Here is a 17,968-nt window from a genome sequence, read left to right as displayed (position 1 = left end):
AAATGAAATCACACGGGATATGCGACACGGTGAAGGGACCACGGTCCCTTTTATAGGGGGAAGTTTGGGATGGTCAAAACAGATTTGGGAATCCCCTGCCCTGACAAACGCTCTGCCCCACAGTCTTTGCTATACACGAAAGTCCACCTTGTCACGCCCCCACCAAGTGCCCACGGAGGTTTGCAGGCACCCACCCGCTCCCCTTCGGGTCTGGGTCACTGCTAAGGCCAAGGGGAAATGTTTCACCAACTGGTTTAGGGGGAAGAGCCCTCCCTCGACCGCCCCTACCTCCATCCATGTGTTGTCCCATTGGCTTCCACGTTCAGAAGAAGCCCCATCCATCACCTATACAAACACTTCCAGAAGACCACTGAATTATCAGAGCCAAAAAACCGAAAGCACACTGACAGGTAAGGCAGGGGTGGCCAAAACAAACTGCAAAGGTCACCAAGGCACCTCTCGAAGACTTACACCCAGCTGAGACCCTACTGCAGGATATCCTGCAGCAATTTATTTATTCTCCCAAAATATGGGACAGGTTGTTTTAAGGCCAGAGCTACCAAAGAAGGGCAACAACTCTGGAGGACAGCACGCATGGACTCCCCCATGCCACCAGTCACCACCTTGGAGGAAGCAACTCGCTGCTCCACAACGGCAACATTTAGTGCTCAAGGATGCTTGGCCCCTCTCACAAAATCCTGGGCATTTAGTTATAGCATTTAAGAGCAAGTTTAAAGGGGGATGCTTTTTCCTCCACGTCCCCAACATGAAGGCTCAAGTACCAGGTCCTCCTGGTGACCTTCAGAGATACATGCAAACCACAACACGCGGGACTCAAGAGCTTGTCAAAACTTTGACAGAGTTTTGAGCAAACTTTGACAAAGCTTTGCTCAGAAGCAATGTAAAGCTTAATATAAGCCCCTGAGGAGCTCTGGAGGGAGATGGAGCCCAGCTACTTGGATATTAGCTAAGCTTGATGCCACAGCCCCATGCACCCACATGCTTGCCATGGCCAAACAAGACGTGCACCACATCAGATAAGAGCGCGTGAAGCCCAGCCCGTCGTTACCGGCGTGGTGTCCTCCATCAGGCCTCGGATCTTCTCCACCACGTCGTTGCGGCGGTGCTGGCGGAGGGCGCTGATGAGCTGGGCCAGGCTGGCCTCAGGCCCGCGGATGGTCCAGTGCTGCAAGGCGGCGTAGGCGCGCTCGTGGTCAGCCGTGTAGCCGTTGGAGAAAGCCGCCACCTCGCGCTCGCTGGCATTGCACAGGAACTGGTAGATGTCCTTCCACTGGCTCCCCACCTGGGCTGCCACCAGCTTCAGGATGTCAATGCCTGCGGGGCGGAAGAGCTACAGGTGAGGCACGGGGGTCTGCAGCCTCTCGGCGTTGCAGGTCTAAGCTCTAGCAAAGCTTCTCCCATCCCCAAATAGCCATGCTTTGCTTTTCCTTGGTTGTTTTTTGTTTGGAGATTTTTATTATTATTATTAAGACCTTTCATGAGTCCAGGCTGCAAGTTCTGCAAACAAGCAGCACCCGTAACGCGCTCAACACCTGCTACGCAAGTAAAGGGTGACAGACCCATAGGTCTCTCCAATCGAGGCACACGCACTCTAAAATGAACCACGTTAATTTAACTGTAAAATTTCCTGCGCTCTTCGGCACAGGAAAAACCTTGGTACTCAGCCACTGCATGGCTGCAGGAGCAGGGGAGACGGCAACACGCTCGCCCGTACGCCTGCATCGCAGCTACCGCTTTGAACAGGAGCTGGATGAAGGGGTGAGTCCCCAAAGCACCTCTGTAAAGATGAATATTTCCATAACAGAGCACCTACAGCAGCTACAGTCGCATTTAGAGCCGTTTCCAGTGCAGACTGGTGGGATGACTCAGTTATGGGATGAGAGACCCTGCACCAGGTGAGCGTCGGGTGAATGGAAGATCTTTGGAAGAGCAAAAAGGCAGAGCTTCCCCCAGAAAAGCCCTTGAGACATGTTGGTTCAAAACGGTGAGGGTTTCCTTCCTTTAGCTTTGGGAGCAATGCAAAAAGCACGCTCATCCTTGCGTCTACTAAGAGATCAGGAGTTAAACCTTCAAATGAAGCCATACCTCTTCCGTAATAGCTAATTAACCTTGTTTTATCAAGCCAAGCTGAACACCACCTTGTTTTAAACCACCACACGAAGGGTCAGCATAGGTGAGCTGCAGAGATAAACTCACTTTTTCCAGAGAGGTAACCACACCTTGGGTTTCCTCACGAGCCAGCACACCTCCATCACTACATTGCTACAGGAACTATTTCTCCTTCCCTGTGCAGGCCTAAAATTTAACAATTTCTAACGCAGTTTAGACCAGACCTCCCCACTGCACCTCCAGGTCGCAGCCCTGATATAGCCAAATAGATACATCCATACATATATATATTAAAAAATATATATATAAACTATACAGCCTGATATAGACATATTGATATCTCTTTTTATATATATAAAAACAATACAGCCTGATATATATTTCTATCTTTTTACATGTATGTATGTGTATATATACAGATATATATGCTATATTTTTATATCTCTATATATGATATATTTTATATGTGTGTATGTATATATGTATATATACATGTATGTATATATGTATATATGTGAGTATATATATACACACATATAAAATATCTATACAGCCTGATATATTTTTATATGTCTATCTATACATATTTTTATATATCTCTATATACAATATAGATATTTTATATATGCGTGTATATATGCTTATACACACACACTTTTATACAAAAAAAACTATACAGCCTCATACAGATATTTCTGACCCAAACCCTTCTCACTATTAAAGCAAGCTTATCAAGACCTGCTATACAGAGATGTCATTTTCACTTCCGAGCTAGATAACGTAGCCATGACCCCACGGTGCTCAGAGCACCCGCAGCCAGTGTTTGACCTGCTCTACAGCAGAAACACCAAAGTACAAACCGCATTTTGCATCTCCCTACCCTCCTCCCACCGTAACCACCAAACCTCCCTCCCCAGCTGATTTACGGCGATATGCATGTACTATCTCACATGGAGATGCGAGGGTCGGGGTTTCTCCTGCCACGAAAGCTCAGCCCGCCAGGCCAGAGCGGGGGATGCAGCCCCCCAAAAACCAAACCAACCACAGGGCTTGGTTTTAACTACGGAAAGGTTTGGGGAGGCGGAAAAAAAAGCCGCCTTCATTATTCAAAATAAGCCCAAGACAAAGAAAATGTTCCCCATCATTAAGGAACGAGAAAAGGCTGCAAATATGCTATTGAGATTTATGATGGGGCTAATTATCTGAGGCACATAAATATATGTTATCGCCCATCACATTTCAACACGGTGGCAGGAATTAAGCCTGGTCTTGTTAACTCCTCCTGTTACTCAGACGAAGACAAATTCCTCTCCCTCGATGCCTTTGTATCCACCCAGGCTGGCCGTCGGTCCTGCGCAGGAAGGACACACAGCCCAGATCACGCCGGCAGCCAAGCCCTGCGCCTTCAGATATCACACACCCGTGTCAGTAAGAAGCCCAAAAGCCAACTCAGGTTTGGAGTCAGATCCTTTAAACCAGCAAATTCAACTAGTTTTGGCATAAAACCAGCAAAACACTAGGTTTATGCAGCCAACGCTTAACTTTATCACTCAACCCAGGGGAAAAAAAAAAAAAAATCCCTGACTTTGAGGGTAGAAAAAGCTCTGCAAGGCTTGTGCAGCAAGGTAACAACAGCAATGAAAAGAGGGATGAGCAGGTCTGGTGCTGCCCATTATGTATCTATACATAGATATACCTCAGTGCATAAGTCGTTACCTCAGAGCTTTTTCTACCCTCATATTCAGGGATTTTTTTTTTTCCTGGGTTGAGCGATATATAGATATACAGAAAGATAATGCTGCCCATTCTTATATATATAAAAAAATAAAATGCTGCCCATTTTATATATAAAACGAGCAGAGTCGGGTCCCCCCAACAGCGCTGCCCTGCAGTGAGACGAAGCGTTACAGCTGGGTGGGAGCTTTGCCCACACCCACTCCCATGCACGTCAGTCATACAGAAGCATTAAAACATAATTTGCTGTTTTATGACCCCTGCGTGGCACATCTAGTCCTCCCAGGAGAGGAAAAACCCATGTACTATCTGCTTCCATCTACATATTTAATGCTGATAAATCCCAGTATTTACAGCTGCTGTACTGGTGAGGAAAGTTTTCAGCTGGTCACAACTTGATTTGCACCAGTTTTACATGGTGGCATGACATTTACATCCTAATGTTCTCGCACAAGGTTTATGACAAAGCACTCATGCTCCTATTGACATTTTCAAGTTTAGTATATTTAATCTCACCATTCAATAAAGCGGCCCCATAAACATGTTTATATCCCTTGGCAATAATATCCCAGGGCATGAGAACGCACCAGGCAGCAGAGGACTTAATGGCGCGTAATAATCTTTGGAGAACAAATGTTCCATTAAAAACGAATTTGGAAATGTCTACCTTAATACTATAAGAACCTTAAACTCATTTTCTTGCAACTATTAAGTGAATTTAAGCCCCATATGTTTGCTACATCCACTACAATATTGTGCAAACAAAACCCCAGAGAGATATGGAAGAGACACAGACGTGAGCGCAGCTTTGGCTCCAGTCAGTTAGAAAACCATTGCTCCCTCTGTTCTTGAAAAATAAGATTAAAACCATTACATGACAAGTTGTGGCTGCACGCTGCCAAGTATTACTGCCCAAGCCATTTACAGTAACTTAATTGACTTGTTCAAAACTAAAATAAAATGTTAATGCTTATAATAATCTCACAGTCCTACTATTTCCATATTTCCAGAAGCCTTAGAAGTTACTCTGCAGGGCACTAATAGTGCCGGAGCGTCCCATTGGGATAGGAAGGTGCCCACCAGGGTGCATGGAGCAAAAAAACCCAGCTCCACCTGAGGTCCTCGGTCCTCCCCACCCACCGAACCATGCAGACCTTCTCCCACCACGCTCATGCGCACACCAAGGTTGCAGATGATGCTCAAAGCCCTCCAGACCCAGCAATCCCAAGTAAAATGGCCAAGCATAGCAGGGGCAGTGCTTTAACCCACCCATTTCATGCTTCCCATGCGAGGCCGGTCACAGCCACGTCAGCGCGATGCTGAAGCTGCTCTGAGCTTGCAAATACCGGAGACAGCCTGAGTCCTCCTTTTTTAACACGGGCCACAGGAACAGCCTGGCACCACAACCCTCTCCGTCATCATCATCAGGGACCATGTCCTGGTTTCGGCAGGGATACAGTTAATTTCCTTCCTAGTAGCTGGTACAGTGCTGTGTTTTGGATTTGGAGTGAGAGCAATGTTGATGACACACCAATATTTCAGTTGTTGCTGAGCAGTGCTTACACTAGTCAAGGACATTTCAGCTTCCCATGCTCTGCCGACTGAGAAGGCTGGAGGTGCACAGGAGGCTGGGAGGGGACACAGACAGGACAGCTGACCCCAACTGGCCAAAGGGATATTCCATACCATATGACGTCATGCTCAGTATATAAAGCTGGGGGAAGAAGAAGGAGGGGGGGACACGTTTGGAGTGATGGCGTTTGTCTTCCCAAGTCACCGTTACGCGTGATGGAGCCCTGCTTTCCTGGGGATGGCTGAACACCTGCCTGCCGATGGGAAGGAGTGAATGAATTCCTTGTTTTGCTTTGCTTGCGCATGCAGCTTTTGCCTTCCCTGTTAAACTGTCTTTATATCAACCCACGAGTTGTCTCACTTTTACCCTTCCGATTCTCTCCCCCATCCCACTGTGGGGGGATGAGCGAGCGGCTCTGTGGGGCTTAGTTGCCGGCTGAGGTTAAACCACGACAGACCATCACCATTTATCACCCAGCTTTGCTTGCCTCAGACACTGGAATTAAAGAGGAGCCCTTGCTGTGAAACGCCCGTGGCTGCATCCAGCAGAGCTGTGTGTGCCATGGCCATCCCAGAGCAGGCAACAACAACATCTGAAGGATCCAGGACATGCATGTGTGCCTTGGGTACCTGGGCAGGTGGCATTTCAATTGCCATTATTTAAACATTGCAATTCTCTAAATGTGTTGATGGGCTACTCCTTGTAACCACCTATACTTTAAGGTGGTGATAACCCTGGAGCAATGAAGAACTCCCCTTCAAGCCAGGACAAGGCCAACATGTTGTGCACAGGTAAACGCGAAGCCCAAGGGTGGATGTACACACAGGGGAACATGGGTGCAACCAGGCACATCTACAGCCAGAGCAAACTGAGACAAACGGAGACGAGTCCGGAGACAGACAGACGCCTGCAGCAGTGCTGTTTGCTTGTGCCGCTCTGCACTTGTCCATCTATAAAGATGCTGAGCTGAAGGGAGGACCTTCCTGGAGAGGCAGGGCAGGTCTACAGACAGGTCTCTCACCTCCAAGCACACTGCTCACCTCCGCCCCGATCTTCCCCATAAACACCATTTCAGTTTATTTCAGTGACTTCCATTTGCTTATTTGCTTATTGCCCAGGGAAGTGGATGAGTCCCCATCCCTGGAAGTATTTAAAAGACGGGTAGATGAGGCGCTTAGGGACATGGTTTAGTAGGCATGGTGGTGTTGGGTTGACGGTTGGACTCGATGATCTTGGAGGTCTCTTCCAACCTTAATGATTCTGTGATTCTATGATTCTATTTTGAATCTGGTTCAAGATTTTTCCCATCCGTTTCCAGCTCCCTTGGATGTCTCCCGCCTCACTGTGGTACATAGTTTGGTGTAGACAGAGCAGTCACTCCTTCCGCTCATGTCACCAAGGTGGTCATCACACAAGTGCATGGGACCTGGCTGAGCTTTAATGACTCTCTTGAGCTTGTTCTGGACGAGCCTCACTCATCTTCTGTAGCCCCACTATTTACAGGTTGGACACGAACCCAGTTCTTCAGCGATCATTTGGCCTCAAGCAGGGCAAGAAGCCAGTGCGGCACAGGGCCATGACCAGCAGCGCTGGCATGCTTACATACAATACCTTCAGGAGACCATTTCTCTTCTCTGCCATTACTTTTTCACATCTTCAAGCAAACTCAAGAGGAGTGGAAGAGCTACCGCGCTAGAAGGCTACACACGAGCACCTGGCAGCAGATACAGTAAAGTCTAACCACAGTCTAGCCACAGAGGAGCTTGGTTCCTTCCTCTCCCCACCCTCTCGCAAACAAAAAGCTGTCATCATTTTCATTTTTGGAGCTCAAGCCAAACGCCATTTGGTATTTTTCAGAAGAGTGTTCGTTGAGAAGCTGCCACCTTTCAGGCAAAATCTCACGCTCAAGTCTACAGAGCCCTCCCAAGCCATGTGTCCTCCCATCCCACTAATAATGAAGGGACATAGCACAGAGAAAAGGATTAACACAACATCAGTTCAAGTCTTATAGGCTGTCTTATACACCTGGGAAGCAAAGCTCAGGAGATCCTCTAGGACCTGTGGCACACATGGTCTCATCTAGCGAGCAGCTCATCTGCCCAGGGTTCCAGAGCCAGCTTCATGCATTTTCAGAAAGACTGGATTTCAGGAGACTCCATGCTCCAGCCCTTCATCAGCAGGGACAGGTCCCACCAGTCCACCCATAACACCTGCAGGAACTGACCTCCCCCATCCCAGTACCAATCTAAGCTGGAGCACCTGGAGCTTCCACCACCTACCTACTGACACAGGTATCCCAGAGATGAGCAACGTTAATTTGTACACCACATGCAGTGACAAACCCTGACCGTGACAGGCTGGCTGGATTTCGACACTTGCACAGACCTTGAGGATGAAGCACCACCAGTGGAGAGCACAGCCCAAGGGCACACGCAAGTCAGACAGGAGAACCGCGGTGATGCAGCCCAACCCTCCGCTACATTCAGATAAAAGCTCTGAATCACTGCAAACCCAGCTCTGTTCCTGAGCTCAGCCCACCTACCTCCTCCAAATATCCTCCTGACTCATGCGAAACACAGCCACAGAAGCCTATTTTTACCTCTGAGCACACACCGAGAGCCTGCATGGACAAGCGAGCCAGGATGCGGCACATCCAAACTCCAGTTGACGAGGCACCACGGCTCGGCCAAACCAGGACATAGAAATCCCAAATCCCTGACACAAATACCTTTCCAAAATGTGAAAATTTCACCAGTCTCCGCCAAAAAGGGGAGGTTATTGGAAACACACACACACACCCACACACACACCCCGCGCCCAATATATTTCGCGTCCTAAATGAGGAGGTTTGGAAGATGTGCAAGGTCCTGCACCTGGGTCAGGACAATCACCAGTATCAGCACGGCTAGGGGATGAAGGGATTGAGAGCAGCCCTGTGGAGAAGGAATTGGGAATACTGGTGGATGAAAAATTGGATGTGAGTCTGCAATGTGTGCTTGTAGCTCAGACAGCCTACCGCATCCTGTGCTGCATAACAAGAAGCGTGGCCAGCAGGCCAAGGGAGGTGATTCTGCCTTTCTACTCCGCTCTCATGAGACCCCACCTGCAGTCCTGCATCCAGCTCTGCGGTCCCCAGCACAAGAAAGACATGGACCTGTTGGAGCAGGTCCAGAGAAGGGCCATGAAAATGGTCAGGGGGATGAAACACCTCTCCTGATGAAGAAAGTCTGAGAGAGTTGGGGTTGTTCAGCCTGAAGAAGAGAAGGCTCCAAGGAGACCTTATAGCAGCCTTCCAGTACCTGAAGGGGGCCTACAAGAAAGCTGGAGAGGGACTTTTTACCAGGGCCTGTAGCGATAGGACAAGGGGCAACAGTTTTTAACCGAAAGAGGGTAGATTTAGACTAGATCTAAGGAAGAAATTTTTTACACTGAGGGTGGTGAAGCACTGGCACAGGTTGCCCAGAGAGGTGGTGGATGCCCCATCCCTGGAAACATTCCAGGTCAGGTTGGTCGGGGCTCTGAGCAACCTGATCTAGTTGAAGATGCCCCTGCCCACAGCAGGGGGGTTGGACTAGATGACCTTTAGAGGTCCCTTCCAACCCAAATCTTTCCATGATTCTAACAAGAACCTTTGTCCAGATAGGAGGAAAGGACACACTCATGAGGACTTGCTAGCGATTTACTAGTTTTCCCGTGGAGGACAGTGCTGGTATCAGACCCTCCCAGGAGCCAGTGATTCACATCCTCAGCAACTGCTGTTTGGGCAACAAACCACTAAATGGCGGTTTGGGGTTGGGTTTTTTTTGTTGTTTTTTTGTTTGTTTTTTTTTTTTTTAAATCTTGCAGGGCAGGAAAGGGACTCCTGACAAACACTTCCCACATGCTCTCTGGAAAATAACCAAACCAGGCAGTCGAGGAAGGTCTGTGATCAGACACATGCGGTTACGAACATGTTTCAGACCTGGGAACTTGAGGGTCAGCATGAGACAGACCTCCCTTCCCACCACACGCTACGTGGAAGTCACCTCTATAACAGCACCTTTGGTCCAACCCTCTGGGGACCCATGCGAGCTCCTGCCCACCACCACGAGATGCTCTCCCTGCGTGCCTCCCTATGCTGGCATTGGGGACCTGCAGAGTGGTCTTGCACTTCCTTTGGTTTAAAAAGGAACAGCCAGCATAAGTATTTTATGTAATTATTAAATTTTAAACGGCTTTCACAGAGTTAATCTTCATTATAACCCTCTCAGACAGCTGGTAACCCTGAGCAAGCACACTGCTGCAGCCAGAGCCATATAAATATCCAGACACCCGCAGATGCCAACCCAAGGATTAAATTCGCCTCCCACATTTCCCCCCCCCCAGACAAAGCCTTGGTGAGTGAGGGAAAAAAAAAAAAGTCTGCCCTGTTATTCGAGGAGTTATGTGTGAGAGCCTTACTGATGTGAGAAATCACAGCCCTCCCGGTGCAGAAACCCGTACTGGGTTTTTGGCAAAAAAAAAAAAAAAACAACAAAAAACAAACCCTGAGCTCAGTGTGTTTTTCTACGAGGACAACCCTCCTCTCCCCGCAGAGCTGCCCTGCCTCTAACACTCGGCCCTACACGTTAACAGGCAGGCACAAATCCCGATCCCTTATTAAATTAATCCAGGGGCCACCCAGGAATTTTGACCATGGGACAGTTTGGGTTTTTTTTTCTTTTTTTTTTTTTTTTTTTGAAGCAGATTTGGGAGCAAACGTACCAGCTTCCCAGGGCAGCTCTGCACAGCCCTGCGCACGTTGCGGATAGATGGCTCGTGTAGCAACACACGTTAAAAATGATCAAGCACCGGTCTTCAGGCCTGCTAATGCAATAAGGCTGCAGAGCAGGATATGATAAACCTACACATGATTAGGTTTCCACCTCTCTAAGCAGAACAGCAGCCTCCATTGCTTGCATTTTCCAAGGCTCCCTTTCACCACGAAGCCTTCGTCGGCTCCTGCATACGCCCTTTGGAAACCACGCAGCTTCCCAAAAGGTCAAGGATGAGTTTGGGGCAAACCTGAGCAAAGTTTCAAGTTGAGTAATTTGAGGAAGACAGTGTTTCAAACTCATCAGATGTCACCCCAAAGCTCCCATGGCAGAGGTTTGCGCTGCAGAGGAAGAGTTGTTTCATCCCACCCCGAAGCAGAGCATTGCGCCCGTGTTGGAGCAAATGTAGCATGAAGCTTCCCTTCATTAGGTGATGGATCTATAGAAAAGATTACAGTTATGTGTGGGCTTTTTTAGTCAATGTGCTGTCTCTTTAGAAGAAAAAGAATCAAGTAATTTTACTCTGATAAGCATCTTCCAACAGTAATCATAAATGAGTATCTGATTCCACGTGAGGACAAGCCTGCAATGACCCAAGACATCCCGATGCATACTGCCAACACACCCGTTGGTTATATTCACATGGGGATGCTTTGGAGCTGCAGCACAGGGTCAGGTTCTCCATGGCACAGGACTTTCCAGTGAGGCTCTGGTCCCTCTTCAACACCCTCACCTAGTTCTTCTGGAGCAGACCAAACTCAAGCCTAGCCCTGGTCCTACAGCAACTGAGCTGCAAGCCAAGGACTTTACCCTACAAATTGCCAACCAAGATGATCCTGGCTCCCAACATGATGACAAGTGGGCATCCTGACAGCTGAGCAACCAAGACCCCCAAATCCCGACACTGCCCATCTTTCCAGCATCATCCCTCAACTCCCCACTCTACTTTCAGTCCCAAGCCATTTTCAGTGCATGCTCTTTACCTGCAGTCAAGCCTCAGCTCCATCTTGGCTGCAAACAGCTTTTGCAGAACAGTTTATTTCTCTGATTATCTAACCAGAGGCTTCCTGGCTTTACTTTCACCACCCACTGCAATAATGTGCAATTACCAGACTTGAAGAAAAATAAAAGGGAAGTGGCATCTCATGCCAGGCCAGCGCTGCCAAGATGTGTTCTTTCAACTCCAGAAAAAAAAAACCAAAACACCAAATTCTCTTCTTGCCTCTTGGCACATCATGTCAGGCAGCTTCTTCTATACACAGGAGTTTTTACCCCAAAATGTAACATTTTAGAGTTTCTTGTCTTCCATCTTCTGCTACTCAATGGGTGAAAGTCAAAGGCAATACTATCAGCAATTTCTGCAAGATTATTTCAGGCCCATCTTCATGTTTGGCATAGACTGATGCCAAATTTGGCATTTCCAAGACGTTCAAGAGACAGGCTTCTATTCTCCATTTTTATTACAAGCTCAATTCCTTGCCTTTGGAAACAGCTGAAGAAATGAAATGGGTATTTGCTAAAATAAAGGGATTGTTTAGAAGAAAGTGTTTCCAGTGTGTAGGCTGTTCTTGATCTTCTAAAAGAAAGTAGTCATACAAGGTTAAAACCACAGAGCACTATCGGCCTAGTACCCACGTCGTTCAGGCACCACACTGATAATTTCTTTGGACATCTTTGGCAAACTGCTTTTCCCCTTTGGATTCCCATATGCAGGGCTAGAAAGTTAAGAGCCAGCTGAAGCAGCAAGAGGTCCAGCTTCTCCAACCACAGCTGCACCATTGATGCTGCTCCACCTTCAAGATCCTGCACAGACGAGATCTGAGGGCTTTGGGGAGAGCCCCTGCCGTGGGGACAGGCACGGGGACAGGCATGGAGGTAGGCTTGCTGCTAACTCAAGCCATTAGTCATCGCAAACTTTTCCCAGACCTCTGAACCGTTTAATACAGTGAGAATCATCAGCATTTGCTGTCTTGGCTGGAACACGTCCATGTCAAGGACACATCTTGTTTTAACACCAGCCTCTCAAGCTACTGCTGTTTTTAGGTTTGGGCTGTTATTTAAGGCATGTATTATGACCAGAGAGAGCACAGGGCACAGACACCAGCTACAGGAAGATGAGGACAAGCGAAATGCCCCATGACAACAACTGCTGCTCAGGATCGCAGACACATCTCAACTATTTAAGCAATTCCGTATATCAAGCGCCATCAGGAACCACGCAAGAGTTTGACCCACTGCTTCCACCCTAAAATCCTCCTCTTTTGGGAATAAGCCCAATCACAGCGAGATGTCTTTGCTCCAGCACTGAGTAGTGCTGGTGCCACCCTGATCCAGAACTGATGGGCTTAAAGAAATTGGTAATAAAAATTGGTAATAAAATCCTCCAAACGGGCAAAGCCTTGGATGCCAGCTGTGCTCCCGTCTGGCATCACAGGAGGTGCATGGGGTGCCGGTGCAAGGGCAGCCGCCCAAGCACAGCTCCTCCAAGCAGACGCTGCAGCACCTACGTCAGACCTGGTCTTCCCTTTCAAAGGTTAAAGCTGTTTACTGAAAGGATTAGGAGGGAGGAGATGGTAAACTAGGAGGAAGCGGGGGGAGACTGTACTCAACAGCTATGTACACAGGCTTCGCCCAGGCAATAAACACGCCCCAACTCCTTGTTGGCGTGGCCAGCCAACGTATAGGTGGGGAGGTCATATGGATGTCGGCACACTGCCAGCACCAGACCCCAGGGCTTCACCCCCAGCCCCAGAAGATGATTTAAACCTAATTGCTTGCCCTCCACACCCCTAGTGCAACCACAAACCAGGCTGGCACCTGAAGACCTGGGGAGCAGCTGTGGCTGTCACATCTACAGAGGCTTTTCTCTGGCTGCCTATCACGGAGGGATCTGCGCTAGCAGCATGGGAGGGAAAAGATTTCCTCTCTGCAACAGCCTGAAGTTTGCTCCTGGCTATATTCACCCTTGTCTGAAACGCTGCTTCAGGACGAAGCGTGATTTGGGTACAAACACTGCTGGAGCAGCAGAAAGCTAAGCCATGACGCTGCAGCTCTGCAGTACCTCTTAGCTGTACGGCCAGTTATTAAATAAAACGTCAATTCCTCTATGGCACTACATCGTCTCTCATTTCAAGTAAACGGTCTTAAGAGCCAGACGTTTCAATAGGAAAACCGAAGAGGGATTTATATACCACTGCGGAGGAGAGCACTTTCCATATCTGACACGACAGACCACCGCCACCAAGTAGGAACTAATGAGCAAGGCCCTTCTAGCTATTGCAATGTGACTGAGGCAACACCAGAGCTGCACTAAAAGCAAGACAAAGCATTAATTGGTTTGTGCTCATCTGCCTGCCTTCATTGCACAGAGTTCAGCTGAGGACATTCAGTGGCAGGAGGAAGTCATGAACTCACCCATGCCAATACAGAACCAGCATGACTACTGCAACAATGACTGGGAGGGATGTGCAAAACCACCTAGCCAGGAGCCCAGAGTAACGGGGCAATTCACTCCAGACCTGAGCAGCTTGATCAGATACTGGGCCAGTTTATCAGCTAAGTGTGGTTTTTGCTGTTACATCCAGTTGATTCCCCAAGACAAGGGGAAAACTTAGCAAACATCTTGCGAATTTGATGCACTAGCTGAATTCAGCTGTTAAAGGATGACAGAGAGGACCAGAACAACTCATCTTGGGAAGCACAGGATGACCCATGAATGATGCTGTCCCCCAAAGGAAGACAAGATCTGGGAGGTGGGGTTATACCTAAATGAGCTAACATAGTCTCGCTGCTTACCACGTATCACCTTCTCTTACCTGCACGGTTTCTTTAACCTGAATCATGCTTGGTGACCAAATGCACAGTACTGCCCACAAAGGCAGCTCTAACGCGGCCTCCAGGAGAAGGGCCAGCTGCAGCGCAGGCATTTCAGCACCGGGTCTGAAACAGCAGGTTAGAAACCAGAGCTGCACCTGCTCAGAGCAACTTGGTCTGGTCCCTGCACTCGATCGCTCCCCATCCTGTTCAAATTCAGCCCCTGCTCTGAGATAACAACACTTGCTGCTCCAAAAAATAGGAAAGTGAGAAATTCAATCAACCGGTAATCAAGATCATGGGGAAAAAAGTTACTACAAGTTAGTAACCACCAGCCGGTTTTGGCCAATGAACCATGGCCAAAGCCTTGTAGTATCTCTGGTAGTGCCCACAAATAAGGATGTTTAATAAGATTCTGCAACCCTGTTGCAGATCACTCACCATCGCCCCAAGGACCACGCGTTGGGTACCACAGATTTTAGGGACAATGGAGTACAGGGGTTACTGGAAAAAGTTATCGCAAAGGGAAAAAAGCTCAAGAAACCGCACCCCAAGAATTCAAGAGAGTTAAAAGGAAACTGATAAGCAGCACAAACACAAAAGAAGGCACAAAACTAATTCCAACAAGACCTTACTGGTTCTATAAATGCATTAACAAAGGCAAACAAAGTGTAGGTCTTAGGAAGAAGAGAGTATATGACAGAAGATGCCCTACTCAAAGCCTTCTTTGCTTTGTACTTAAGCACTCAAGGATGACTTTCATCAAGCACTGATCTCTCTTAAACCTTCCAATCTTTTTTCAATCTATTCTTTGTTTGGCCCTCCCTTGTTAAATGTGCTTTTCTAAAGGTTAACTGTGAACAGATGTTTAAGGTTGAGCAACCTCAACCCGAAGTGAGGACTCATCAGTGCTGTCTGTCTGCACAGGATAAGGGGGGTCAAAGTTGCCACCGTAGCTTTGCAGAGGAAGAACCATGCATCCTACCAGGGAGATCATGGCTGCCTGGTACTCACATTCATGCCACCATTAATTTATCACTGATTTTTACAAATTTCAATTTAATGACCACAACTGGTCATCTTTAAAATCTCATCAAAAAGCTGGCAGCAAGTCATCCTCCAAAAGAACAGAAAACACTACAAAGCAGAGCCTCCAGGAAGACCTCACAACAACACTCATGGAGCTGTACGCCTCCATGACACAGCCTTTAAGGACAACCCTCCTGGCTCCAGCATGGGCAAAGGGCTGGGGACACAAGCCAGCAGTCGGGATTTAGGGCTAAGAACCTGAAATTGAGGCGCTGCCAAGAGGCAAGGGATGACTCAGCCTTCCAGAAACAGACAGGGTGAGGGAAAAAGGATGACATGAAAGACAACCAGACCCACGTCTGAGTCACTGAGAAAATACGGAGAGAGTGAAACAGAAGAAAAGTGGAAAGGGGAGGGTGCGCCTTCATTCAAGATCCTTCTACCACGGATGGGTGGGAAGGAGGAGAGGCGCTGGGGTGAGCAGGTGACATTCCCTCCACTAGTTCTTCCTTCAGGAGCAGGGACACACCATGGGAACAGGGATGGGGAGAAGCCAAGGATGAAGAAACATCTGAGGAACCAGCATATGGGCTTTGTCCTTGCTACAAGACCCAGCAAGTCAGAAAAGCAACCAGTCACTGGACGTGGGGGCGGCCCCTCCAAAGCACCGCACAGGACAGCACAGAGGACGCTACCCCCTACAGCTCCCGGTCGCTACTGCTCACCGTGCCCGTTGCAGTAATAGATCCACTTCTCCCTGTTCTGCGTGGGGGTGGTGGACTTTTTCATAATAGCTTTTTCCACAATGGCACTGGGATCTTGCCTGGGTCCCTTCTTCAGAGTCCGTGAGCTCTTCCTGACGCTGCAGACGACGATAACCACCAGGACCAGCAGCAGGAAGAGGACGATCATCCACGGCAAGTGTTCGTTAATGTCGAAATGCTGGTGGACATTCTGTGGACCTCGCCGGGGGGGCCTGTATGGGACGCTGGACTTCTCGCCCCCCGCCATCTCCAGCGACGGCTGCTTCTCCAGTGCTTGGCTTGTCTGCTTGTGCCGGTAGCTCTGTGCCTGGCCGGCGGCGCCGGAGCCTGCGAGTGTCCCGCTGGCACCGTCCGTCTCGTTGGCCGAGGTTTCGTTGTACCAGCCCGCTGGCTCTGCCGTGCCACTGGATGTGCGCGGCACAGGAGAGGGGACAGAATTGGGAACTGAAGAGTTCAAACCTGCGAAAGGAGAGGAGAATTCAGTGTCACGGCACCGGAGATGTGTTACGGCATCATGTCACAGTCTAAGACCTGCCTGAGCACCTGCTTGGCCAGGAGACAGAAACACAACGCCAGGCAGTGAGAAAGGGAAGAGGTGAAGTTGAGGTTTGGCTCTGGGAACAGATGGGTACGGTTACAGAGATAGGTTCAAGATAAAATTGACCCTTGTTGGTTAAGTCAGTTTGTTTAAAAAAACCCAAGTGATTAAAGGCATGTTGTCAATCTCTGTTTGTCCCACATTCAGTACTTCTCAGAAAACCTACAGCTTTGAGGTTTCTTAGGTTTATGAACACGGGTTTCATTCCGAATGTGGAAAATGTGGTATTTGGGCTAGAAACACATGAAAATTTGGAGGCTTAGTATCTCTCTACTGGGTTTTGTTAAGGAAGCACAAACTTTTTTATCAGCACTACAAGCAGCTGTGGAGGCATCAACTACAAAAAAGGTTTCTGAAGCAACCAAAGCAAGCCAACCTCCCACTAAGAGCTACTTTCCATCTTTATTGAGTTTTCTTACCAACCAACAGCTCTCAGGTCCCAGCCAGCTGCATGATCAAAGGCTGGTGAGAAGAGGAAGGGCTTTTGTGGTAAAAACTAGACCTTACTTTGGAAACTCGGCTTTTGAAGATCATGTCTCATCCCAGTTGAGCCAGAGAGTGGGTGTAACCACCTGTAACCTGATTTTTGCCTCTGACTTGGTTACCCAAAACACTCTGACCAGGATACAAACAGGGAAAATGCTTTAACTTTTACCTAATTGTCTACACAGTTGATTTCAAAGTTCAGGGAACACCCTCCCATCCTCTTCCAATGACACACCAACATCGTATCAAGCTTTGAGACCTAACAAAGGAGAAGCACTGGGAGTCTATCACTGTCAACACTTCCCTGCCATTGTATTTACCAACTCAGGTGTTCAGGCCACCAAAAGTTGCATTTTTTTAACTAAAATGCCCCATCTGAGACACTGTAAGGGGGCTGCTTCCCAGAGAGTGTTAAGCACCACCTCAAATGGGGTCCTAGAGCACCGCTGCAACCAGCCATGGATAAAGCATCTCCCTAAAGACTGCGACGATATATCATTTTCAATTAAATGAGAGAATGGAGAATTCAACCTGGTTCTCCCCAGCAGTGATAATTAATAGAAATCTTAGAGGTTAAAGAAAAAATTTACGGCACAGCTTAGGCTCCTGGAGGGCTGTTTTGGCAATGGATCCCATTCAAGCCAATACGCTGGCTCAGTACAGGGCAAATTGCAGCAGGGAAAGCATGGGCACAAAAGCAGTGAATCCATCAGGGAAGCAGTCTAGTGGAGCAAAGCTCTTCTCCTGCCAGGGTTTTCCTGCTGCACTCTGCTCAGGTTTGCCACAAATGCACAAAGACTTGTGCCAGCACAACACACAGACGGGAAAAGAGGCTGGGGAACGCGGTGTCCTCTCAGTCCAAACAGTAGGACAGCCAGGATGCTAATCATGACTGCAGTCTCAGTGAAAATGTTATTAAACGTGGTTTAACACAACTGAGGGCAACCTGATGCGCTCTGGAGCTGCCTTCTGGCCGCGAAGTAAAACCACCATCCATGCTTTAGAGCGGGCTGCCCTTTAACAGCCTAAAGCCACCCTTGACCAAGGC

At 48.3% G+C, this 17,968-nt stretch overlaps 1 protein-coding gene across 1 annotated transcript in view; it reads right to left on the bottom strand.

Annotated features, from left to right (window-relative positions):
• TNFRSF21 (tumor necrosis factor receptor superfamily, member 21) overlaps positions 1 to 17,968 on the bottom strand; it is a 117,293-nt gene that overhangs the window by 10,604 nt on the left and 88,721 nt on the right. The window contains exons 3-4 of the mRNA XM_009319737.1: positions 15,798 to 16,295; positions 1,070 to 1,335 (exon numbers count right to left, since the gene is read on the bottom strand). Of these exons, the coding sequence (XP_009318012.1) occupies positions 1,070 to 1,335; positions 15,798 to 16,295 (764 nt within the window). The remainder of the gene's footprint in view (positions 1 to 1,069; positions 1,336 to 15,797; positions 16,296 to 17,968) is intronic.

Source organism: Pygoscelis adeliae, unplaced genomic scaffold (genome assembly GCF_000699105.1).
Source record: "Pygoscelis adeliae isolate BGI_AS28 unplaced genomic scaffold, ASM69910v1 Scaffold121, whole genome shotgun sequence".
Taxonomy (NCBI): Eukaryota; Metazoa; Chordata; class Aves; order Sphenisciformes; family Spheniscidae; genus Pygoscelis; species Pygoscelis adeliae.
The sequence above is the reverse complement of the archived record's forward strand: the minus strand, read 5'-3'. Positions and strand labels throughout refer to the sequence as shown.